At 44.6% G+C, this 26,026-nt stretch overlaps 7 protein-coding genes across 7 annotated transcripts in view; 4 read left to right on the forward strand and 3 right to left on the reverse strand.

Moving 5' to 3' along the window:
- Positions 1-492, forward strand: part of MELLADRAFT_69928 (uncharacterized protein) — a gene marked incomplete at both ends in the record, with an annotated part of 1,701 nt that extends 1,209 nt beyond the window's left edge. Inside the window, 2 exons of the mRNA XM_007419135.1 lie at positions 214-233; positions 280-492. Of these exons, the coding sequence (XP_007419197.1) occupies positions 214-233; positions 280-492 (233 nt within the window). The remainder of the gene's footprint in view (positions 1-213; positions 234-279) is intronic.
- A 648-nt stretch (positions 493-1,140) lies between these two features.
- MELLADRAFT_114262 (uncharacterized protein) lies at positions 1,141-1,849 on the forward strand (the record flags this gene model as incomplete). Its single annotated transcript, XM_007419136.1, has 3 exons — positions 1,141-1,161; positions 1,210-1,426; positions 1,716-1,849. The coding sequence occupies 3 exons, from the start codon at positions 1,141-1,143 to the stop codon at positions 1,847-1,849; spliced, it is 372 nt and encodes a 123-aa protein (XP_007419198.1).
- A 5,545-nt stretch (positions 1,850-7,394) lies between these two features.
- Positions 7,395-8,227, reverse strand: MELLADRAFT_114263 (uncharacterized protein; the record flags this gene model as incomplete). Its single annotated transcript, XM_007419144.1, has 4 exons — positions 7,395-7,612; positions 7,670-7,963; positions 8,024-8,117; positions 8,189-8,227. 4 exons carry the CDS (start codon positions 8,225-8,227, stop codon positions 7,395-7,397), a joined length of 645 nt encoding a protein of 214 aa, XP_007419206.1.
- Positions 8,228-9,258: 1,031 nt separating this feature from the next.
- Positions 9,259-10,267, forward strand: MELLADRAFT_114264 (uncharacterized protein; the record flags this gene model as incomplete). The annotated part of the gene is made up of 5 exons (XM_007419137.1): positions 9,259-9,352; positions 9,581-9,674; positions 9,769-9,929; positions 10,034-10,090; positions 10,188-10,267. The coding sequence occupies 5 exons, from the start codon at positions 9,259-9,261 to the stop codon at positions 10,265-10,267; spliced, it is 486 nt and encodes a 161-aa protein (XP_007419199.1).
- A 2,817-nt stretch (positions 10,268-13,084) lies between these two features.
- Positions 13,085-15,665, forward strand: MELLADRAFT_114265 (uncharacterized protein; the record flags this gene model as incomplete). The annotated part of the gene is made up of 7 exons (XM_007419138.1): positions 13,085-13,141; positions 13,369-13,460; positions 13,527-14,100; positions 14,260-14,464; positions 14,621-14,935; positions 14,996-15,529; positions 15,631-15,665. 7 exons carry the CDS (start codon positions 13,085-13,087, stop codon positions 15,663-15,665), a joined length of 1,812 nt encoding a protein of 603 aa, XP_007419200.1.
- Positions 15,666-18,704: 3,039 nt separating this feature from the next.
- Positions 18,705-20,246, reverse strand: MELLADRAFT_85102 (uncharacterized protein; the record flags this gene model as incomplete). The annotated part of the gene is made up of 6 exons (XM_007419143.1): positions 18,705-19,024; positions 19,096-19,467; positions 19,543-19,647; positions 19,731-19,897; positions 19,967-20,175; positions 20,244-20,246. The coding sequence occupies 6 exons, from the start codon at positions 20,244-20,246 to the stop codon at positions 18,705-18,707; spliced, it is 1,176 nt and encodes a 391-aa protein (XP_007419205.1).
- Positions 20,247-22,768: 2,522 nt separating this feature from the next.
- On the reverse strand, positions 22,769-25,158 carry MELLADRAFT_69932 (uncharacterized protein; the record flags this gene model as incomplete). Its single annotated transcript, XM_007419142.1, has 4 exons — positions 22,769-22,810; positions 23,773-24,012; positions 24,103-24,138; positions 24,220-25,158. 4 exons carry the CDS (start codon positions 25,156-25,158, stop codon positions 22,769-22,771), a joined length of 1,257 nt encoding a protein of 418 aa, XP_007419204.1.
- Between the last annotated feature and the right edge of the window lie 868 nt (positions 25,159-26,026).

Genomic DNA, 26,026 nt, shown 5'->3' on the forward strand with positions numbered 1-26,026 from the left:
CACCTAGGTAGCAAATACGGTCATTAGGATATCTGTGGAGAAAGAGGCCAGAAGACTTACGATTACTACATAGCAATTGGTTTCTGGATTGTAATCCTTGATATATCCATGGAACTGGCATTCACGCCCTACGACAATCGACGCGGCAATTCCAGCCATATCACGTGTGGGCCGAATGATGTATTCCATCTTGCTAACTCGTCTAGATTTCAGCTGAAGAAGAAGAACTGTTTGTAAGTTCAAAATATTGTACAAGGATGTTATCGACACTTACTATAGGATGGTAGTCCGCATGTTCGACGGTCAAGACAGTTGTCTGAGGATCAGGGTCTGAAGGTGATTTTTTTTAAGGTTCTACAACAATTCTCGATAATTTTATCAATTCCAACAACAAAACTGAGTGATGTCACACCAACCGAATCCACTAAATCAGCTACGCAACCCTCGGTTGTCGACAACAAACATGCATCACTGCCCTCAAACAGCAATTGATCCTTGTCCGTCTCAGGAGTATTTGAGGGGAAAAACGATCCCCTCATGAAGTAGATATGATCCTGGGACAACATGAACGCAGGTGAACTATATCCCTTCGCTTTAATTCCATACAGAAAGCGCTGATCTCGGTCGAGCCCATTGCAACCTATGTACGTAACATAAGATCGATAATCGTTACGCCATCCGTGGTCGGGTGATAGCTGACAAGACACAAGGTCAGTACAAATCAAAAACAATCAGAAAAAAGTGCCAAAGTACCTTCTCCTCGATCTCGAAATTGCCGGACAAATAAATGGCATGGTATGTCGGATGGGTGTTGTCGGACATCAGAGATCGGAAGCTATGGAAAAACAGGAGTCAAGATAACGAGAGACATAATCAGAGCATAAGTAAAGACAATGCAAAATTCCATCCCGTATGTAAAGAATTTGAAACGGGAATCAGAGCCTAACATTACTTGAAAAACAATTTTGATGACACTACAAGCAAATAATAAATTAGATTAGGGGACCAGATTGTAGATGAGGGAAATAAATGTGATACATACATATGAAAGGTGTACTTATACGAAATCTTGATGCACTTTGAGAAAACGAATAGCAGTTTCCATATTCAGATAGCCATGAAAAACCAAGGCGGTCAATCATGACAAACTATCATCTCCATGTCAGTGAAAGCCTCATGAAATGATTAGTTCATAGGCTCCGTCAACAGACTAACGTCAAAAACTGTGCCTTAGCCACGGGACCTTCGACGAGTATGGTTACACGAAAATACGCCAGAGCTCAGACAGGTGAAATGGCAGTCGCGCGAATCGCAGAATGTCCCCATGTAAGGATCCCAAATGCCGATATCAGGGTTGAAAGGCGCGGAACGCACGGTATCTACCGAATGACAAACGCAAAGATGAAAATAACGGGGGGAAAAGATTGTAAGTCCACACATGGAGTTACAAAACGACTTACACAAATCAGGACAAATATGGATCGCCCGCTTCCGTTGAAGGCAAAATCATAATGATTACACAAGGAGCGAGCAAGGCTTTGCCAACGCGGAATTCGCAAAGTAACAAGCACGGTATCATGAATGCCGATTGGTGGCGATTGACAGAGTCAGAGTCGAAGAGGATAACCAATTAGATAGCTGAAAACCGTGACAGGCTGCAAAAGATTGAAGAATATAATGGGGCAGGCTGTTAATACCACATACAGGATCTCAAGTACAGTCGCATGATCGGGATCGGTTAACAACCCGCAGTGGCAAATCGGACGCGGGCAACATTGATAGGGACCCTGATAATCCACCGTTCGGATATTACATACATAAGTACAACACCACCGGATTAACGCGATAATCAGTATGATATAACATAACACCATAGCAATTTACATGTGATGTAAAACAACATATGCAATTTTTGCTTATTGCGCGCCGTCATTTGCATGTAATATGGTAAAGCTCTGAACAAGAACTGATGGGATCGAGAGTATAAACAGTCCCAATGCCAGTGGAAAGTCAAATCAACAAAACAGCATCCTAAGCTTCGGTGCATGAAATTCAAAATAAGAAATAAATTGACAATCTTATAATTCAGAGGTACCTGACATGTACACGTAGCAGAAATGGGAGACGGACATTTGGGTTGACTGATACGTTCAAAAACAGACAAAATTTCAAGAGTACCATGGAAGAATATGAAGTACGTAAACTTTTAGTATATGAGACACACTCATACATGGATATTTGATGTCCAAGATGATAAAGAACTTATCAACATCCGCCAAGGGCCGAGGTATTTAGAGTAGCTTGTCAATAACCAACCGCCTCATAACACGCAAAAAGCAGACGCGAGGATGTGTTACACTAATAAAATAACGCAGCCAAAGAAAAGACGATTGCAATGAGGTTATACGGATCAATACCTTTCGCACCAAGTAGTCTCGTAAACAATGCAGATGAGTATCCCTGATTGAGAATGACTAATGCTGGTCGCGACGGTGTCATTCCATCAGGTGAAAACATATGCAGATGCGCGGATAAATGATCGAATCAAATTGGCAAATTCTGTCAAACAAATAGTAATCATGAGTAACATGTAGAATGACGACGTGGAGCATAAGAGTACGAGACCCTGAGGGTACATACCAATATTTCAGAGTAAGTCATATGGGTCATGAAGTCGCAGGTCATGTCTCGTTCTCGAAAAGCTTCCTCAAGCCCCGGATCTCGAATGCTTGACCCATGCATCGTGATAAGAATGATGTGTTTCAGGGACAGAGGTCGGATAGCAGGATTATCTTTCATCAAAGCCAAAAGTCTAAACCAGTCGTTTTTTGATGATTCATAGTTTGTGATGAAAACTTCAACTTTCTCAAAAAATGCCCATCGTAACCAGGGCTGATTTCCGTGTCCAATGTTAAAGTAAGTACATTTCATGATGCGGAGATTTGGAAAAGGTTGACCGAGGATGTCGTGAGGTAGAAGGTTAGGCACTGTATCGATTGACAAGACATGGAGTGATTCCCTGAGGACAGACACAACACAGGCGGCTTCGTCCGCATCATCCCCAGGTGGGCAATATTCGAGAAATTTGATTGATTTTCCCCCACATCCGACGAAGTTCGTTATGGCAGCAAGGTTGTAATGATCACCGAAGAAGTAAAAATGTTGCAAATTGGCTAAGGAGCCCTCAGAGACATTCAATCCCCCCAGGGATGCGATATTAAGCGAAAGAGATTCCAAGGACGGGATATTATTCAAGAAAGCAACCAAAGAGTCAGAGTCATTTGCAATGCGTTGTGAAGCGCTCCCGCTGATGATGAGGATCTTGAGGGCACACATGTTCAGAATGATGTTGATGACGCCATCGAAGAAGCCAACTGCACCGACAAAATGTAGTTTCAAGTCGGTTAGCGACTCACTACACATACTGAGAATACTCTGAAGATCTGCCATATGAACCACATCAGCTGCATAGGGATGATTGTTTGATGCGACCACAGGCGTTTGATCAATTTTGGACGAATTGGAGCTTTTGAAATAGGATATGTGTCCAATACTTAATCTTCGGAGCCGATTCATTCCCGAGACTAAAAACGTATCATCTTTGCGTTTGATGAGCTTCGAAGACATGGCTGCACAGTGTAAATTAAGATCTCGGAATGCATAAGACGAAGCAGCAGCATTCCAATCCCTGGCGACGAGACGTAGTTTTAGGAGAAATTGTAGTGAAGTTTGATTGGGGTAGCCTCGGTCGGTGGTATTGATGTGATGGGCAAGAGTTGTTGGGCAGTCATCATGGAAGTACAAGAAGATAAGATCCAGAACTTCGGGAGGGAGGCGGGTATCGCAAGTCATGAGTCAAAGTTGGTTGGCGGAATTGATGTTGTATAGTAGGAATCAAGATAAAAGACAATATATAGACTAACAACGGAAAAGTTGTCAGTTGCTAAACATGATCCCACATTTCACACTTTTGGTTGGGGAAAACGCAAGAATTAAGATATTCAGCTCACCATGGTTCGGGAGGAATATTTTGGGGCTTAATGAGAGGTTGGGGTGAGGTTAAACGTTCGATGAGTAGTGACACTACATGTAGAAAGTTGAGTAAAGTTGGATGTTGGTTGTTGGGCCCTTGAGGATCGATAGAATGTCTTCATGCAAACTTGGTTGCAAATGACAGCATGGGGAATGAGATCAGTGAGTACACCAGATATGATGGACAAAAGACTGGGATAGCAGAAAAGATGTAACTTAGTCCTTGAAAAATTTAAAGGCCAGAGGATAAAATGGTACAAGGGGATTGGAATAGCTCATGCGCGTGCAGGTGGTGCTGCAGAGCGCCAATTATAGTCGTAATCTTGAAAGATTCTAAAAAGGAAATCGAGGCCAGCTTGCTAGCTTTGTATCATATGTGATTATATGTTCAACTCTATGTAGAACATCACTGAGGGATATAATTGATCATGCGATGTGCTACCAATCATCAGTGTTAAGGTGATTGCAAGGCGCACAGTGCAATGCTCAGGGCATTATCACAGAGACCCAAGGCAAAACAGTGTCTCATATATACAAAACAGGGAGTCATAGCCTCACTTGACAAATAACATGAAACATATGATGCGAAGCACTTGTTATTCCTACTACACATACGTGTCATTAATTGGGGGCGTAGGCATCAAAGATTGATGAAGAAAAGAAAAAAAGATTATTGGACAAAGGGAGGAAAGGAATACAGTGACTTGTAACCAAATTGATTAAGGGAGCATAAAATGTAAGATGTAAATTGAAAAAAAGCGGATAAACCTCGTTGCTTTTTCATTGGGAAAAGCCAACTGTTTTCTTTCCCTTGGTTTTAGGCGGAGCGCGGGATCTCTTCTTAGGCGGTTCGTCAGGTGCTTGCAACGAGCCAGGCACACTGCTAGACGTTGAGGGTAACGACAAAGCAGGCGATGAGTCCATGCCAGAATTTCCTGCAGACAGAGAGCCACCGCTAGAACGAGATGACACGGTTCGTGAAGAGCTTAACCCAGGCATGGGTGAGACGAACGGGGAGGAGACAGGTCTGGACACAAACCTGCATAATTATTGTCAGTAATCAGGGGCGAGCGGAGAGAGATCAAAATGGATCACTTTGAGGGCTTCTTTGAGGGCATCCCATTAGTAACCGACTTGCCCTTGGCTCGAGGTGTTACGTCTTGAAAGCCGCTTGTCATGTACAACTTATTGGCCTGCCAAGACATACGTCAGATCCGGGCTTTTCAGAGAACCAGAAGAGGGTACTTACGACGGCCACATAAGAGTTTGTTTTGACATTGAAGTCCTTGATGAATCCATGTATCATACACTCACGTCCATTCCTGAGAAATGTAGCAATGCGAGCGAGGTTAGGAGTCGGCCGAACAAGATATTCTACTTTACTCATGTGAGTTGTTTTATCCTGGGAATCTGGATCAGCAGAGCGCATCGAGGAAGACAAGTTGAGAAACTTACGATTGGGTTAACTTCACAGTGTTGCAGTGTGACTACTGTCGTTTGTAAATCTGCATCTTGACCCGTTTTCTTCAAATACTGACAACACTTTTCAACAATATGACCTATATCAACTACAATACCTAAACCTGAGATGCCAATTGTGTCGACCGAATCGGCCTCAAAGTTATCAATGGAAGCCACCATTGGGGCATCATTAACCTCAAAAACTAATCGATCTTTCTCAGTGTCAGGTAGGTTTGTAGGGAAAAAAGAGCCTCGGAGGAAATAGGTGTGGTCTTGGAATAGTTTGTGTTCATCGGTGGCCAGACCAGTTGCTCTAATCTCGTAGAGCAACCTGGCATCTCGGTCAGCCCCTCGGCAACCAATCGAGACTGCGAAAGTAGTATACTCGGGGTCGGGGTGGCAGGGGTTATTGGGGAAATCTGGATCCAGAGAAATGCGGCAGGGTTCAACACAAGTTTACCAGCTGATCAAGGAGGAAGCAGATCGAAAAGACACCAACCCTCTTTTCAATTTCGAAGTTGCCAGATAAATAAATGCTATGGTGAGTGGGGTGGCGATGCGCTCGACATATTGGCTGGTGGAAGCGAAATTGAAAAAAATCAATCCTTAGACCTCATTCTTTACAGTGTATGCCGTGCAAGAGGCACTTAGCGCGGTAATGTTTATTAATATTCAATACACTGTAGCAATCATGCTATATATTCTACACGCCAAAAGTAGATTTCTATTTCAAAGTGAATCCAATGCCTGAATCATCGTGGACAAAGAAGGGTCGGGGTTGATGTTACACATCGCTTCACCTTTTTCGCCAATACCTTCAAGGAATTGTGGCGAGTAGCAATCCTTGGAAAGTCCATCGGGTGCCTCAATACGGCTTTCTGGTGCATTGTTGCGGCGAATACGGGGGCGCGCTGGACGTCCGCGCTGCGGCGAGCTCGAGTGTCCTGGAAGGCTCTTGTCTTGCAGAAGTTTTCGTGCATCCAAGCGAAGGAAGATACTCTCGAGTGCCGCACTCCGCCAAGGTAGTCGACTGGCACAAATCGGACCCTTACCCGGTATCAAGCACTTACCCTCTTCTACATCCGTTTCATCTTCACTACAGGCTACCTCAATGAGAGGTAGAAGAGGCCATAGCTTTTCCTCTTCGAGCGCAATCTTTGTTCGGGCCTTTCGTAACTGCAAAGGAAGGGTTCTAAAGTGAGTGATTGTTCAACTACTTTCCACAGATTCCAAAAGTAGACCTTACACGACACAGTCGTGTTGCACGTCTGGTATCTCTAGTTGCAGATTGCTTGCGCTCTTCACTCCAATTCTGCTTACGGTATCTGGGAAGCATATGCCATTGTATCAGCGTTGGGTATATGGTTAGTTCAGAATAAATGTACCCTTTTACCTTTTCATCAGACTCTGTATATGTGTTGAGAAACACTGTTTTATGTATGAAATATTTTCCGGATCCAAAGACACTCCAGTATAGACTCCTAGCTGAACAAGCTTGAAGAAGATTTTTTCCGAAAGACCCCACAAGTATTTGTTTTCTTTTGAAGTCGGTGATGCGGCCAGGTTTGGTCGAAAGCTCTTGATCCGTGCTGCCTTCATCAGCTGCCACGTGACTGACAGTTGTTGACGAGTTGCTTTCTGATGTCCAGGTCCATCTGGATATGGGAAACACGGGTCTATCTGAGCATTCTGATTCAAGGGTTCGGATGGCTGATGAATGTTGACGTCAATTGTATCCAGGTCCAATTCACAATCCCATCTCTCCTGCTCTTCGGTGCTAGCTGGAGGAGGGAGAGGATCAGACTCCGCGTGCAGTCCAAACATCATTTCAACATGGAATCGAATACGTGCCTGACAAGAGCCGAAATAGTATGAGCTTCCACTCCTTGATTTGAACTAGTTCAGGAAAGATGAGCACTGCTTACCGCTGTTCTTCCACCACCGGGCTTTGCTTGAGCATCTACTTCACCAGTAGACCCCAAACTCTTTCTTACAACTTTAGTCAAACTCTTCAATTCAGATTCAAGTACATCAATCCTTTTGTTTGCTTTGAGCAACAAACCTCTCATTTCCATCCACGACTTCGTGCTTGGTTTTTTAAAGAAGCCGGTTCCAGAAGCTGTTGAATATGAAACTGATCAGCAAGTTGTATTTTTTAACACGAGCAAGAACTCACCTTCTTTATCTGGTTTCTCGCTTTCAAACTCCATGTCAGACCCCACACCTTTTGTTTCTTCATTTCCATCTCCATTGCTTTCAACATCTTGTTTGTCAAACATATCGTCTTCTTCAGGCACATACTCCACATCAGAGTCTACGCGCGCTCGCTCTTTACCTTTTTTGGATGTTGAAGGTGACGACTGTGATAGAAAAGTTGGTCGGGGTCGAGGGTACAAATATCTGCCATGTTCTAAACTCGGAATCAATGTATCTGAAGGCTTGCCAACATTTGTACCGCCAGTCAAACCATCTAGGATAATATAGTAAGAAAGTTAAACCTCGTTTTTGCAATGTGGGAACATATACTTACCTTGAGACTGCGACTTGCACCCACGCATAGAGGATTCAGGTGTTAATGTTGAGCCGGGCTGTGTATCTTCTGGTCCGAAACAACCCTTCATCAGCTGGGGTTCCATTCATAAAGCTGGGAGAAAGAAAGTAGAAACAAACTTCGAGCTACTGCAGACGACGTTACTTCAAAGGCACAAGGTCCTTCCACACCGGAGATTTCCATTTGAGACGCCGGCTGGGATGACGACTGGATTGGCGGCTGTGGCTGTTGTTGACCCAAATTTGTGGGTAGAACAACTCAGAACCCAAGAAAGTTAGTATGTTTTGTTTCTTTCGTAGCATGTTTGTTGAAGTAGAGATAGCTGAAGCTCACTGAGATCTTTGTAAAAATCACACGTTCCTACTAGTTCAGCTTTGTCCATCCCGAAAGTGTCGATGCCAACATCATGCAAGCACCTGCACACTTAGGTAAGTACCTAATAGCATTAGGCCATAAGGACGTACTTATCGCCCAATGGCATTCGACCCTACACTGCCAAGATGAAGTTAGATCTTGAGGAGCATCTTGGAGGGATCTCGAAAAGGCAAAGTCCGATTTTCCCTAAGGGAGACCACCCCACCTCAAACTCCCCTTTAAATACATACACCACCTCAAATCAAAATCTACCACTGTAGCAGGAGACTGTACGCCTCAAAGTAAACTTTTAAGTACATACACCACCTTAGCAGGACACACACCACCCCAAGACATTCATACCCATCCACAAAATCTGCACCCTTTCACCACATTTCCACCTCCTCACAAGTATCTACCCTTACAAAACCAAAACTCACCGACCCCTTCAACCTACCCTCCTCGAACAAATTCACACCTCCTTTAAAGCTACACCTACCACCTCAACACCTACCAACCCACAACATACATACCCGCTCTCACCTCACATCTTGTACAAACACACCATCGAAGACAAAAGCCCACCCCAAGGCATACACCTTACCGGTGACATACAACACCGAGGACTGAAATCCACCACATATCAAAACTTACCCGGTGGTGCACAAGTATCACATCTCATCCTTGCAAGACCGCTTTTAAGACAAAAGCGTACAAAACCAACCTCAAGCCTCAGTCACCCTCTACTGGCCAAGCCAAAGGTGAAATAGTCCTATTGATATCGTTACCCTATGCAAGTCTCATAGATAATTGACAAAAAAAGAATTATCATTATTTTGAACGTTTCAAACGATACGATCATGAACGTTTCAAACGATACGATCATGGACGTTTCAAACAATCATTGTTACAACGTTTCAATACATTATGGCCATGCGATTAAACTTACAGAAGGTGGGTAATCTGATGGTGGGTGTTACAAGTAAACATGTGTGTGATACGAATACAACGGGTACCAAAGTCCACCCGGAAACAGCGGGTATACCCTCATCGCATGTTTTTGACAATACCCCCTCACCCAAACCTGCCCCCTGCACCCTCAAAAACCCCACCCACCGCCACCCTAGTCGTACACAAGACAAAACTGCACTTCCAACACACAGACTTTTTATGTAAATAAAGACATAACACGACTTCGCCCATCCCCATGGCCAACCACAAGTTGGTCGCACCCAACCATACCAGGAAGGACGCTAGGTTACCTTATACACACTAGGTACGTCCTGCCAGTATCACCAAACCTTACCCCATTTGTCAGAATTCAAACTAACCCACTCTCTCGGCATTACACCTTGTTCATCAATTCACAGTTCATCAAGGTTACAGACACCAATCCAGTCAAGTACAGCCATGGCGCCTACACGATCCAGTTCACCAAAGGCCCATGACTCACCTCCTCCCCCGGCGCCTGGACCTCGCCGAGGAAATCGACTCAGAAAGCCGAGATCCACGGGGATTGTGCAACGCCAAGGTCCGCACAAACTCCCCTTATTAACCTTCATGTCTACAGACTTTGGAGTTCACGCTGACTTACGCTTTGTACATTTTCAATATATATATTCAATTGGGTTTCAGTCGGTGTAACAGACCCACAAGAAAACTCTCACTCTGAGGATTCCGCGCCATCACAAAGTAAGTTACGTATAGCCGTCCTGCTGTGACCTGCGTGGAAGGCCTTGGAAGCTGAAATTTGTCCGGTTAGACGGTTCTGCCGATGACTCTTCCGCAGGCGAAGGTACAGACTCCGACGACTCACACTCCAAAAGTCGTGACAGCAAAGAAGGTAACGCCTCCAAAATTTCACCCTGATTCACATAACTTCCCCCAAGTAAGGATTTGCAGTTGATAGTTTTGTTCAGATTCAGATTCCGACAAATCACACTCCAAAAGTCGTGACAGCGAAGAAGGTAACACCTCCAAAATTTCACCCTGATTCACATAACTTCACCTAAGTAAGGATTTGCAGTTGATACGTTTGTTCAGATTCAGACCTAGATCCACCTCCTGTCCCAACAAAAAAGCGAAAGAAACGTTCAAAAGCAATCAACACGGTTGTTCAATCTCATCATACAGACCTCCCAAACCCAAACCCACCTGCCATTCCAGTTGACGTGCACGGGCTCCGCCTTCCCAAGAGCCCCCCAGTCAAACCAACGCTAGAGAATTATAAAGAGCTGGCAGAGACATGGAGCGAACTCGAGCTGCAGCATTACCTTTTGTACACCAAGGCCGAGGGCAATAACCGTATCCCTAATCCTATCCTCAACGAAGCAAGAGCGCTTGAAGAAGAACTCACCACTCGCTTGCAAGTCTTGAGCATTGCAGGGGGGGTATCATATGACACCCTTAAATACGGAGTGTTAAGTTATTTTTCTTTTTTCCTCACGGAATTCTCGATATAATAGTTGATATTTTTCATCCACATTCACAGTCATCGTTTTGCCCGCGAGAAACACATCAAGCCTTACAACCGATTTCGCAAATTCAGCAAGGCCGCGACAATCGACAACATTAGTAAGTTCTTATTCACTATCAGTCACAGGAGGGCATCGCACCACTGAAACTTGTTCCCCATAAGTGCCCCCAATAGACGATCTGCCAGGGTTGGCGACATACAATGACAATGTTTGTGCGGTCTGGCGAGCAATCAAGGACTCATCTGATCTCGAGGTTTTTCAAAATCCTCTGTTCCGTCGCATTGCCTTGGTTATCTCTAACGATCCCGCCGACATTCAACCCCACGAACACCTTTCTGCTGAAGAGGAAGAGTTCCGTCCGACCTTTGAACGGCTTATCAACCTCAAGAAAGTGAAAGACGAACTCGCACTCAGTCGCAACGTCACTCAAATTGCTAAGTTTCAACAAAAGGGAATTAGTGAGATAGAAGACATTCATACCACGGTAACGCCACACTTTTCTCTGCACTATAACCAACATCATAAATTGATACATATGTTTTGATCATCAGCTTCAGCTTGCTTTCAAGACTTACGGTATGCACTACCACCTCCTCGCGGCCTCATGGAACCCTTCAACTACAAACCCTTATGCTGGATGGAGTAAGGAGTTCAGTTCCGACCCCATCTACCTCAGTTCTTTCTCATTCAGCAATCATATACTCGAACGATTTGACCGTTTTGTCACCGGTCGTGTCAAAACTCGCGGTTCCAATACAGCAGCAGTAGCTCCAAATGACCAACTTCGCAAAGACTTCACCCTGAGCTTGAATCAGCTCGTCAGTAAGTTGAAACTTCTTACTGCAACTGTAGGCATCATGGATAACTGATCATGATCCCACTGCAGATGACCACCTTAATCAAGTTAATCCCAAGCTCCTCAAGCCACGCGTACACATACATCCAAAAAAACCAAACTGTGATATTCGATTGCGCACCATTGAGTTTCCAACCGGCATTCGACTCGAAGTTCGTCGCACTGCCGATTCCCAAGTCACCCCGCAGATGCTGGCAATGGGCCCTGCCGCTATCATGAATGACAAAAGTATGATGCAGATTTGGTATAATGATATCTTAGCCCGACGTTACCAAGTGGTTATCTCACCGCCAAAACCCATGTAACAACATCACATCCTTCCTCCTACCAATTCAATTTAGAAACCGGAGGAAGATTTTCCAAATCCTTTTGTCATCTTTAGTTGTCCATCAAAAGATTTTCCACAACTCTTTCCTTCCTCAGAAAATAATCATTGCAATGAAACAACAATCACAGTACCAGATTTTGTTCTCTAGGTCAAGTAAGATAAATTGGCCACATTGTGAGATCTCAAATGGGCAATGAGAAGTCGAACTCGAGAAGACAATACAAAGTTGTTATGACTCCCAATACAGCATTAAAACCGCAAGTAAATCAGCGAGAGATCATGTTTTTCATGGCTTTTATGTCTATCTGCTCACAGAATCACCTTTATGTGCAAGGTCTGGGTGCGTGATGTACTCCAAAACTTTCATACATTTGAACTTACATATGTTTGGGGTTTTCATCTCATTTGGTAAGTGCATATCCTCCTCGTGCGCTCGATGACACTCTTAACTTATCCAAATCCTTGGTTGACCAAATTGGTAAGCAATCTGGGGAATACTAGAACAATGATGTTTGTATCCGATCATATCCTTTCCCCTCCTAACTCGACTCGACCGATCTGACCAAATTGATTCTATTCGTCTAGGTATGGTCGTACCAGTAGGTTTGATCAACCTACCGATACATAGTAATAAACCGAAGTACCGATGTGGGTTCCTATGTACCGGTAGGATTGATGAGCCTACTGATACATAGTGGTATACCTAGGTTTATTAAACCTATGTACCGGTTGGGCTGATAAACCGACCGATACATAGGTTTACAAACCTACCGATACATAGGTTTACCATCCTACCGATACATAGGTTTACCAACCTACCAATACATAGTAGTAAACCTAAGTACCGGTAGGTCTAACAAACCTGTTCATACCTTTGAGAACTGTACCGATCGACATGTGATCGGTACAGCTCATGTCGATCGGTACAGCTACGTACCCTCACCCTTTTCCTGATCCAACGTACCCAGTCGAGCCCCTGCCCTCCCACCTGGAAAACCCTACCGAAGCATCGACACACACTCACCATGCAACAACTCCAAGCGCCACCTCTGAACGTCGTTGGCTCCCTTCCTGAAGCAATGGTTCGTTCATTTTATCCACCCTCATTTCATGCAATATCTCTTGCGCCAGGTTTCATCACTTTTAGCCGGATCTATGAGCTTGAAACCTGTGTAAGCATGCATTCAAGGCATCCGGATGTGCTTCTGAATGCATGAAGCAAGAGAATTGCCTTGAGAACTGTTGCTGACCCATTGTTTCCTTTTTTTCTATTTCATCATACCCAATCAAATTGGCCGTCACAATCAAGCTTGATAATCAGGCTGAGCCCAAGGAAGCTGGATACGAATCGGACCTAACCGACCTTGAGGATATCGAACCCCCTCGAACAACCATGCCCAGGTCAGAGGGCTATACAATTCGTTAATCTGGCATGCACCTGATCCTCATCTCTCTTACAATTACTAGCAGCAACCCGAAACCATCTCCTCCTTGCAAGAAGGTCAACGCGCCTAGCCCCAAGCCATCGAAGGGCAAACGTCCTGGCAAGAAACCAAAGCCTCGCACCCACGAGATTCCACAACACCTAAGGCCTGATATCCCAGCTCACACGTTTCGCAGCAAGAATCGGCGTCGTTCTATCGTGGCTCACTACCTCCACGGGGTTTTTGAGAACGCCAGGGTCATCCATGCCGACTTCGACATGGCGGTTGCTTTCTTTTTGCAACAGGTCCATCATCTCAACCTCGGCGATATCCCCATCAGCGTCAACACGGTCCTGGCCGACTTTTCGGTCCTTGAGCCTCTGAACGGTCGTCAAGACAGTATTCTTCTCTGTGCACATCACATCAGACGCACTCTTGACGAGTATGCAGCTTGTCCTCGTGGCCCCAAGCCATTTGCACTTCGATTTCCCAACCTTACATCCCTCAATCAACTAGCAATTGAACGGTCCATTTCACCTGAGGTCGTAGGAAAGGACGAAGCCGTTGTGCTTATTGATTTGGCCGGCCGCGTGGCTGCTGTGGGCATTCCACCCAAGGTCAGCAAGCTTGCAAAGACGCTTAGCGGTCAGGTAGGTCTCTTTGTTTTATTGGCCATTGGTCATTGAATCAACTTTGAACTGATATTCATTTATCGCTCCATTCGCTTTGTCTTGTTCTTTCAAAATTATCCTACTTCCCCCTCCTCATATGCGCAGGAACGCGGATGCATTGCTTTTTCAGGCGCCGCGGTGGTCCACGATGCACCACCGTTCATTGGCCCCATGACTTGGGAGACGTTCCAGCGCACTTCCCATCCACCGCCTCCAATTGTGCAGAGTCCATACCAGGTATCTGAAACTGCAAGCACTCGACTAAGCGGTGCAGCTGCCAGCATGATCAACATACCTGGTACAATCAATGGTGCGTTGCCATCCCAGGAGGTTGGCTACGGTCGTTATTCTGTCAGTAGATCCCATTTACCTCCTTAGTGCCTTCACCTTTTTTTCAATCTTCAGGCTCTGCGGTTTTTCCCATCAACGCTAACAATACTTAAATATCCGCAGAACCTCTCCGCAGGCATGTCGGACACGCAGATGCAATTAGGGCTCAATCGGCAGGGCCACCCTTCTTCTGGGTGGGAACATGCCGATGTGAGCCATTACAACCTTCCTACTATCATTCAGATGGGCAAGGACACCGCATATAAGTGTGAGGAACACGAGCGAACGACTTCCGAATTGCTGTGGTACCTGGAAATGGGACGACTCATCATCAAGTCCATCCAGCCTCATTCTTACTCGGCCGCCATGGCCGCCGTTCGTGTCATTGTACAGAAGGGAACGCCGGCGGCATCACGGGAACTGAAGAATATGACCAACCCCCTCGGAATCGGTCAGTGCTGCTTATCCTGGTTAAATATAAACCTTAACTTACCCATCTGAACACTGGCAGGCAGGCACGTGATGTTTGGCATGCAAGTTGATCATCATCGAGATGGAAACAACGCATGCCTTTTCGCCTCCGCCAATTTTTTTGGCGAAAACTACGGCGGTGGCGAATTGATCCTCAATTACCTAGGCTATGCGATTCATGGAGGCCCGGGCTATTCGGTCCATGGTGCATTTGACATACTTATGCATGGAGTAGGTCAAATCACACGTCTGCCAACCACCGAAGGCCAACCTCTTCAGCGAATCTGCATGGCAATCTACAGCCATGCAGATGTTTTCGCTGGAGCTGCTCGTTTTGCTGGAATGCAACAAGAGCCTAAGCTATTTAGCGACCGTCGCCTTTGGATTCCTTTTTATCCAGCAGGCTTCTCTCTCACTCAGATGCTTCAAATCCTCAACAATGAAGAAAAGCGCTTGCATGAAAAGTATCGCCAGGAGGTTCGAGCTTACAAGGCCGCATTAAAAGCAGCGGAAGAAGCAGCAAAGAAGTGTGGGGCCTTGAATTACATAGGCGATAATAACTTTTTGATGCTCAGTAAGCGGCCCTCTTCCCCTCATTTCATCTTCATTTCATTTCACTTGAGCAGAGTTATCATTTCTAATGAAGTTGATTGATGCGACCATCAAATCATTTAGGAATGGATCAAGAGAAGCAAGGTTTTAAGAAGTAGGAATCATTCGAGATAAGTGCCTCTTGGATTTGTGCTAGAGCAGTGTAAAGTTTGCCTAGCCGATATCATTAATAAGAGAAGAATCTCTTGCGATCATGCAAACAAAATGATATGAGTTAGTTATTTACAGATTGTTTGTGTTTGTTGCTGAATCCAATTGAGCCACCGATGCGTGGTTGCTTTGATTGATCATGCAATAAAAATACTGTGAGTTGGCCATTTACAGATATAAAAAATCTGATGCCCCACTCGTTCCAATATAATGAGTAGTTTGCCTAATTTTTGGCCCGGCATGACCGGCTTAAAATTACCACGAGTTTTTGTGCTCCTGCATGAAACAGACTTCGTTTTGTGAACAACACAATTTGATTAAAACAAATATATATGTATGCATTATGTTCTTGGTAACTGTCCATTTGTGCATGGAACAAAATCACCGAACTTTCTAAATAATTAGAGCCCCAATAATGTTGTGGTCAGATGATGTCAACAGCTGCAAATTTAGAGATGTGCTTCATTCTGACCAAAAGGTTGCAGGTTTGGACATCAATGGGCCAAACTGAGACAGATTACCTGCAATTTTAAAATTCCAACCTATTTTCGAAGGTCGACACTTAGAGCCATGGTCAAAATTGGATGATGAAAAAGGCCAGCTGAACAAAGTGTCATCCTCAATGGACTTGTAAAGTGTCATCCTCAATGTACTTGAAAAGTGTCATCCTCAATGTATTTGCGTTTTTGTGTCATCCTCAATGTATTTGGGTTTTTATTATAGGTGAGTGGGAGAGAAACCCCCGGTTTTCTCCAATGAATTAATTTGTGAGGTTGAAGTTGTAGGTTTATGGCAAAAAGTCAATGATGAAAAATTTTGGTCATGCAGGAGATAATATTTTACAAATAAGCATTTGCCCATTTTCCCACTTCTTCAATGAGGTTGAGTGGTTTTGTATGTGAGGAGAGAAACCCCCCTGCTTTTCAACAATTCATCCAGGGGTATTCTGGAGATCTATGGCTAACATTCAATAAAGAAAACTTTATTGCATGCAGGAAAGCATATTTAACAAAGAATCATTTGCCCATATTCCCACATCCTCAATGTAATTGCGTTTTTTTAAAAGGGCAGTGGTGGAGAAACCCCCGGTTTTCTCCAGTTTCCTCCAATGAATTAAATTTCAAGGTTGAAGTTGTAGAGAAATGGGAAAAAGTCAATGATGAAATCCTTCAGTCATGCAGGAGAGAATATTTTATAAATAAGCATTTGCCGATTTTCCCTCATCTTCAATGAGGTTGAGTGGTTTTGTATGTGATGGGGAAGAGAAACCCCCTTGTTTTCAACAATGATCTAATTTTCTGAGGGTGAATGGGTAGAGCTATGGCTAAAAGTCAATAATGAAAAATTTCCGTCATGCAGGAAAGCGTATTTAACAAAGAATCATTTGCCCATATTCCCACATCATCAATGTATTTGCACGTATTTAAAAGGTGAGTTGAGTGGGAGATAAACCCCCAGTCAACTCCAATGAAATGATTTTGGAGGTTGAAGTTGAGAGATATGGCAAAAAGTCACTAATGAAAACTTTATGTCATGCAGGAGAGAATATTTTACATATAAGCATTTGCTTGCCCATTTTCCCACACCTTCATTCAAAGTGTTTGAGCATAAAGTTGAGCATATGTTGCATCAGAAACCTTGTAATGGCCTTTGTGATAAATTTCACTGCCCTATTGTTGGAAACTTTGTCACTCAACATATCAAAGACCTCCAGAATGTCAGAATTTGGCATAATGATTCTTATGACAAATATGCTTTCCTTTACTGCGGACATTTTTTATTAAAGAATTTTTGCCATAGCGCTACATCATCACTTTCAAAAAAGGACTTCAATGTAACAAAAGGGGGTTTTCTCTCCCGCTCACAGACAAAATCCCCCCAAACTCATAGAATATGTGGGGAAATGGGGAAATGCTTCTCTGCAAAATATGCTTTAGCGCATGATGGAAATTTTTCATTAATGACTCTGTCATTGCTCTACCCCTTCACCCTCAAAAAATAAATTCATTGTTGCAAACTGGGGGTTTGTCTCCCACTCACATACAAAAACCACCTGATTGCTGCAGTGAGTGTTTGGGTTATGTCCACAGAGGTTTCACATACACTCTACAATGTAAGTAGTGTGGAAGTTATTCCTATACTCTCATCACAGTTTATAGCGTATCTTCATTGCTCTGAAGAGGACATTGCAAGAAGATAAGATGTTTTCTCCATATGACATATATCATAATCTCATATGCCAACCAAAAACTGAAGTGACAATCGCAAGTAATCCATAGTTTAAGCATGGTTTGTTTGGGGTCCAGTACAAGTTCTGTGTTCAAGTACAAGGTCTGTGTTCAAGTGCAAGGACTTTCAAGAGAAATGCCTTGTTTATAATTACATTATAAATCCTCATCATGGTGTGGTATGCGCGCCTAAGTGAGAGATCTCTCAAGTTGCGGACACTTTGACTGACACTCTAAGCAAGCAGATAATAATGTTTTTGACATGGAAAGGTCTTATTTCACAAAGGTGACCACAAGGTTGCATTGAGGTTGCATCACAGAGGTTTCCATGCCGGAGTGTTGAAGTTTTGCTAACTTATCAGGAAACAGATGACTAAGAAGTTTCAAGAATGACATTCATTTGGCAAAACCACATGGAACATTACGTGTTTTACAAAGTTACAATGTGGTTGTTAAAAATGTAACTTTGGGCCATTAGAATCAAGATGATCTGATGAATTATTACTCAAAATTTTAACAATCTTTGAAATTTTGAGTAAGGCATTTCATTTGGCAAATGTTTATAAAGACTATGTAATGGTTGATCTTATTCACATGGAGCATTTTATGCCTTACAAAAATACATTGTCGTTGCTAAAAATGTCACAAGATGATTGTTGCTAATAAACTATGTTTTCAACGATATTGGCAATTTATAAATATTGTAACATTTCTCCATTCATGTTGTATAAAATTTCATAATTTAACAATATTGGTAATTTATAAATATTGTAACATTTCACCATTCATGTCGTAGAAATTTTCATAATACAGGTCTTCTGCTTCCTCGTACATGTCAGGCTCTTCAGCTTGGATCATTGGCTTAGAGGCCAACGTCTTCCACTCTTGATCAGCCCAAGCAGCAACCGTTCGAAATTTCTCTTTCAAAATTTCATCTTGGGCGTTCTGACCATGCACATAAGTTGCTGTTTCTTGAATCTGCTGTGGGAGGTCTCGTCCCCATTGTTTCCATAACTTGCAAGCTTGCTTCTTCACAATTGTATACAGGGACATTAATCTACTACGGACCACTCCAACCGCTGGTAGGAACATGACGCCCATGATGTCAGTTCCATGGGACCTCAGTTATTTATAGGACTGGGACGCTCACCCCGAGTGACCTTAACGCCGAGGGCAACGACTCGGTCATAGTAAAGATTTGCCCAGGCAGTCATTTGCCGAGCTTCGCGACCAATTCGACGTAGCTCCTCACCTGCGCTTCGTCGTGATAGGAAATTCTCAATGCCCACTCGATTGATATCTTCGTCTTCCCCATCTACGGGGTCAAGTTCCCCTCGATTCCAAAAGGGATCATCCAATGACATTGCCATTACACGCGCCAGGTCTGGCGCATCGGGTTGCACAGCGTCTGAGAAGTCTAAACCATATTTATCAACCCGTCTCATGTAAGTATTGTACTTGTCCCGCACATTCCTTGTCTTATCGCCCAGATGTTTGGCAAGGTACTGCTGTAGGCGTGCCCCTGTAATTGATCCATGAATGCGTCCCTGCGGTGAATCATTCATTGTTGGTGTGAGTTATAATTCAAAAAGCTTACCTGAATGGCGATGACGACGTAGCCTGGCTTCCACAAGCCCCACTTTAGCTTCGTAAAGGTTTCCTCGCGCAAGTGAGAGTGCCAGCAGGGCGTTTTTCTTATTCTCTGTTGTTAGTGGATACCGGTTCAAGTGAAGGATTGTGATGTAAATGATGAAATTATGCACAAATGTCTAAAAGGTTACTTACTGGTCACGCCAGCGAGTTCTCGAAACTCAGCACCCCCAAGGGCTGTTGCCATTGCTTCGATTTGCTCTTCAATGTTGGCCACTGTCGCCGGTAAGGACAAAAGTTCATTTCGATCGGCTTCGGTTCGAGCTCTTCTGCGTTTCTGTTGAATGCCCTTGAGGCGATCCCTGAAATGACATAACATAACATGACTTCATCAAGAAACAATGATGACCACATATATGTTGCCCACTTACCGAGCCAAAATCAGTTCCTCTTCCAAGGCCAGCATAACCTGGAGACGCTCCCTCTTTTCGTTCTGAGATTCGGTCATGACGTCCAGCTGACGCGTTCTTTGTTCGATCCACTTGTTCTCAAAGAAGGCAACGTCGCGTGCACAATTAGCCGCTGCTATGTCATTGAGAACTTGTTCGGCTTCTTGAAGCCGAGTGATTGCCTCCTGTTTCTTGCGTTTCATGTGTACCACTGAATTCACAGTTGGAAAATCAGCATCCAAAACTACAATGAACATACCATCAGACAGACCTGATGAGTGACGCAGGTGCGCGCGGTGGTGAGAAGCCCGCATATCAATAGCATCCACGCGGTGCTGTTTCGTGGAATACCTCTCCGCGCTAATGAGCGCGTCCAAAGAAGACCAGACGCGCTCTGAACCTTCGCCATCGGAAAGACCCCATCCGCAATTCAACCTGGGATTCCACTGTAGTTGACAAGACCAACGATGCACGTAGGCGTGAAATACACTAGTGCCAAACCTGAGGCGTCCTAATCGTCGCTCTTCTTCAAACATTTTACGCTGATTGTCGCAAAAGGTAAATGTCAGTCTATGTGATGTTAAATGCTATCACATAGTGTGAAACTTACATTTTCGATGCCCTTTTCCATTGTGCAACCTATATCATATAGGAATCCAACCTTCTGATCCTCAGTCAAGTCCAGAAACCACTCAATCAACGCGTAGCTGTAGTGCAGCCTTGATGAACCAAAAGCATCAATTGAGACGTGAAGGATTAAATATCATTAAATATCATCAATTGGCAAATCACTTACTTCTCGCCACTCTGCACAATATTTGCAAATCGCAATGGGTGGTCATGGCGGCACACCATGACCATCAGACCTGTTTCGTCACAACCGCCCCAGTGGGTTTTGCCTCGTTGATCATTTGCAGCGGTGTGTTGATCGGCACAAGCATTCTAGCAAACATGAGAGGTATCAGCCATTTGCTTCTGAGAAAGACACAAGATTTTGAAGAACACTTACGATATCATCTTCAGTATGGCCTGCAAGACGGCCCTCCATGCGAGTGACTTGGGCTTCCGGCAGGAAGCTTGTCGGCATGACGGTTGTTGTCATAGCAGCTTTGTGTCCAGCCGCAAGATGGCGCCGATGCTGAAAGTTGCCATCGAGGCACACTACCAAGTCGGGTTCACCTTCCACGATGCTTTGGACTGGAGGGCCAAAGCATCGCGGGCAATTTTCTGCCAGTTTTTCACGTGATGATAGAGCGAGTTCGATATCCAAAGCCCTCTCGGTTGCGGTCACCATTTTCCGATAGGCATCAATTGCCCAACGGAATGGAGTATGCCAACGTCGAGGCTGACAGAACCCAAACCAACATATCATTAGTCGTTGGAGCGGTGTTTGGATTGAGGAGGGAAGAAGCAGGGAAGTGACATACCTGCTCGTTCTTGGTCAGCATCAAGGGATTGAAGGCGTCGAGGTATTCGTCCAGGGCTCGAGTCCAAGGCTCGACTCGGCTGGTGCAAAACTTCCACGTGATATGAAAAAAACGTAGCAGGCGGATGGAGAACGCAGTTTCGGGATACTTGGGAGACCCGCCGATGTATCCCATGTATATTAGTCTGCTTTGATCGCTTTCTTGGCACGGGCAGAACCTAACCTCGGCCTTCTGACGATCTGTGGGTTTTTAAAAGTCAGTAAATTCCCATCATGACATTTGTTATATTTTGATGAGACTCAGCTTACATATCAGATCGACAAGGTCAATTGCCCTGACTCGATACTGTGATGGGGGGCAATCACAGTGTGGCTTGAGGTCCAGCTCCCACTTTGTCGGATCGCCCCAGTCGGATGTCTGGAAATGACATTCTATGTATGCATAGAACATCTCCTGCGTGTATCGAGCCAAGAGACGAGCCCTTTCCTCTCGTTCCTCTTCGAGCCTAGCGCGCTGGATGTCATCTATAAATTCGGGTCGAGGTATAAAGTGATCGGCCTCTGGTTCAGGTCCTAAGCCCATATCCACTCCAGGTTCGACGTCGTGATCAGGAAGATTGGGGTTTCGTAACAGTGCTGGTGCCCCCTGTCGCGCGGCGCAAGCGGCAGCCATACGAGCAAAGTGCTTTGCTTGAGCTTCGGACTTGGGCGGCTTTGTCCAGTAAGGCTTAGCGGCTTTGAAGGCTTGGTGAACTCCTTTGAAGCGTGGCATGGTCAGAAGCGTGTCTGCAATCGTATCAGGATCAAGGTGACACAAGTCATGAGCCAATTACACTGCGACTGCACTATCGTTAAGAATGAGACGGTGGCGTACCAGAATGGGTCCTACGTTGGGTTGGCGACAGAGATTGATGTTTGTGGGTCAAAGGTCTGTGTGAGCTCGGTAGTTTAATGTTGGAGTAAAATACCGTCAAGTGAAAGTATCAAGCACGCCAACATTCATCAGCTGAAATTTTTTGATGAAATTTTAAAGTTGAAGACGGTATGACGTACCAGGTTATGACGATTTAGGATCAGCGTTTATCGACATCGATTAGACAATGTAGTGGCTAACTGAATTGATGAAGGGGAATGTGGAACGCAGTGATGTAGTTGCCTTCTCCGAATTTGGCTAGATTTAATCGCTACTGTATTTGGAAAATACAGTTATACTTGACGTGTATAAATAACTTACAGGGAGGTATGGTTATTATTAGGAATACTCAAAGCCATACGATAGATTTGGCATCACGCCTAGTGTCACGGACTTTAAGATACATATCACAAGATTCATCTCATATTCATTTTGAATTTGATGACTATGTTGTACTATTCAATTTTTGTAGAAGGAAATACAATACCTGAAAAATATAGTTCTATTCTGAGTCGGAAACAACAATGTGGTGAGAGGGAGAATACAACATAGGCTTCAGTGCGTTTAGTATAGGTAAAATATGATCTTGAAACAACATGAAATGAGGATTATACTTATGAACCCAGTCCTTTGCGTCGGGCAGTGCCAGATGTTGCCACTCGCTCCAGGGCTTAGGTATCGGAACAAGAGCTGGAGAGGGGGGCATAGAAAGAGACAGGAAGTGAAGGCCATGACGATCATAACATAGAAATATAGGTGAATTATCATTCACTTGACAGTCAAGAGGTAAAGCAGAAAATGATACTTGGTCACTATAGACACAGAAAATTCTTTTGTAAGCGGTAGCGATGATGTACAGCATTTGAGCCGAGTTGAGCCAGAGAGCAGGTGTATCAAGTACCTCTTCTCTGCGGGTTTGAATGGCGGCAATGTGATCGTCTACGTCCCCGTCACCTCTCTTGCGTGCTTTAAAGTGTAGATTGTAGAAATCTGATTTGGACCTTAGCTCAGCAATGAGTTCTTCGCGGACTGTGAGCCATTGGTCCTCGGAGCGGCCTAATGCCATTGCAATTGCCCGATAGCCACAATGGCCGTCAGGACGGGGGTCCCCTACTGATTGTACATAGTCGTGTAGCCAATGTGGAACTCGATTATCCTAATCCAATCAAAATTTAGCTGGGTACAACTTGCAGACTAGTAGGCGGTGGGAAAACACGTACACACTTTTTTTGTGTTGCGGGCTCGTGTAGACCGACGATTCCGGTCGCATGTGGAGTCCAGCTCGGTAGGATTCTGCCTAGTAGACCGACGAACAGAAGTGGTGCCTGTTGTTCTGGATTGGGCGTTGGTATTTGATCTGGCCCTCTTTTTGTTTTGCTATACAGTCAGTGAAGCAAATATGAGATAGGAGTCTCTAGAGTGCTTGCGTGAAATACTGAATATACTCACTGGAGGTTGAGATGAAACAAGTTCAGGTGCTACATTGACGATGGCGTTAGGACCATTAACGATGCTAGTTGTGTGTCGATCATGTTGCACAGGGCTTGTGAGAGGAAGAGGGGGGAGCAAGGTATCCAAGTCTTCTTGAAGTTGCTTCGCAGGGCTGGTGAGGGGGGGCAGCAAGGTATCTAAATCAAAGCTTTCATCCGCGTTGTTATCGACATGTGTAGATGTTTGGTCTGGAGAAGACTATGGAACAGATTGTGTCAGCGTCCAATGACATTTCCAAAAGAGAATCTTGATGATGTATAGATGGGGAAAAACTCCAACCTGACCCACCTGACAAACAGAAGCTACACTAGGACTAGCTGGACGCTATGGTGGGGGTCACCGGGTTAATAATCAGTTGAGTTAAGTAGAGAAAATTACTGAGGTGAGTAAATAATCAAAGCTTACCGATGGGTCGGACTCATAATTGACCAATTGTTGGAATTCAACAAAGTTGGGAACATCACGGTTGGGTTCAATTGTTGGTCTAATCGAACCCAAGCCAAGTGAAGGTGGTTGTACGATCTTTGGGATATCACAGTTGGGTTCGATTGTTGGTTGAATCAGCCCCAAGCCGAGTGATGGTGGTTGAACGATCTTTGGGATATCACACTTGGGTTCGATTGTTTGTCTAATCGGACCCAAGCCTAGTGTTGGTGGTTGATCGATGTTTGGAACATCACAGCTGGGTTCAATTGTTGATCTAATGGGATTCAAGCCGAGTGATGGTGGTGTGGTAATGTGAGGAAATGGGGATTGGATTTGAGTTGGAGCGAGTGGGCCGCCTGCAATGTCAGGAGCAGGGGATGCAATTGGCCAAGTTGTAGGTTGATTCGAATCCAGAGATGAGGGTTGAATAAATGAGTTGGGAAGGTGATGTGAGGCTGGAGGTGGAGGCGAAACATGAGTATGAGGTGAAAGGGGTTGAGCTGAAGGTAGGGATGGCAAAGGCGAAGGAAGTTTGACGATGTCTTTCTTTCGCTTTTTCTTCTTGACAGGGATCACATTACCCTGCATGGCCGTCTGCTTCAAAACGTGAAAGGTCAAATCTAAGTAGACCGAAATATCGAACTGGGGCCTTCTATCACACAACATGAGGGAACTCACTGTGGGGAAAGTGATGCCCTTTGAAAGATCGATAGCGTTTTGCCGTGCATTGCCGTCCAGGGCTTCGTTAGCGTTACTTTGACCCGCTTGCAGGGGGGAGGTACCGGGTTGATACTTATCAAGGATCTGTTGAATATCGGCCAGTGCTTGGGCGCGTTCCTTGGATGAGAGTAGAGATAAACGGTTGGATATCTGGAGGAGAAGTAGGATAGGTGAGTGACACCAAATAGAGATAAACATAGCGCAGGTGGCCTACTGACCAATGCGGATCTTTGCTTGATGTCGCTAAGGCTCTCAGAGACTGAGGCTTTTTCGTCCTTCTCCTAAGTGGGTGATGGCTTCAGTAACTATGAATGAATACCGTAGAAGTGATACTTACCGGATGTGCCATGGGTCCATGGTTGTGACACGGATTCTTGATATAGATCTTCCATGTACCTATGGGAGGTAAAGAATGGTGGCTGCTGATCAACTCCTGAAGGTGATCGGGGGTGTTGGAGGGAACAACTTCGTAAGCGTTGATGGCAAAAGGGCAATCGGTCTTCTGAGAACAAGAACTGTCGGAAGGCTTCTGTCCAGATCGATGACATATGATTCGCATCTTGGTGTCGTCGGATGATCGTGTGGTGATCCGGTATCCGTTTTTTTCAGCATGCTGTTGTAGTTTGTTCTTCAGCTCTTTCTTGGTGGGGGCCTCGGTGTCTAGTGGTGGTGGCTGTAGACTGGCAAGATTGGATGACGACATGGTATGATGTGATTGTGATGTGGTGAGATTCATGGTGGTATTGAGAATTGGATGGTGATGCTGGATGAAAGAACGATTGGGGGCGAGGTGAGGTTTAATGGGTGGAACTTGAAGCAAGAGGGTAGGCTTCAAAAATTGTGTAGGTGTTTTTCGGTGTGAGGATGGTATGATGGTGGAAATCGAATGGATCAAGATCATGGGGTTCTAGATCTACACAGGTACCATTAATTGTTAAGGTAAGATTTAATGGTACCTGTGTAGTTATCGTAGTTGATATATGTGTAGGTGTGTGCTTAAGTAGTGGTACGTAAATATAGATAATCGAGGTGAAGTATCTTTGATTTTGATGGGGGGGTATATGGG

The sequence above is a fragment of the Melampsora larici-populina genome (assembly GCF_000204055.1).
Source record: "Melampsora larici-populina 98AG31 unplaced genomic scaffold MELLAscaffold_133, whole genome shotgun sequence".
Lineage (NCBI taxonomy): Eukaryota > Fungi > Basidiomycota > Pucciniomycetes > Pucciniales > Melampsoraceae > Melampsora > Melampsora laricis-populina.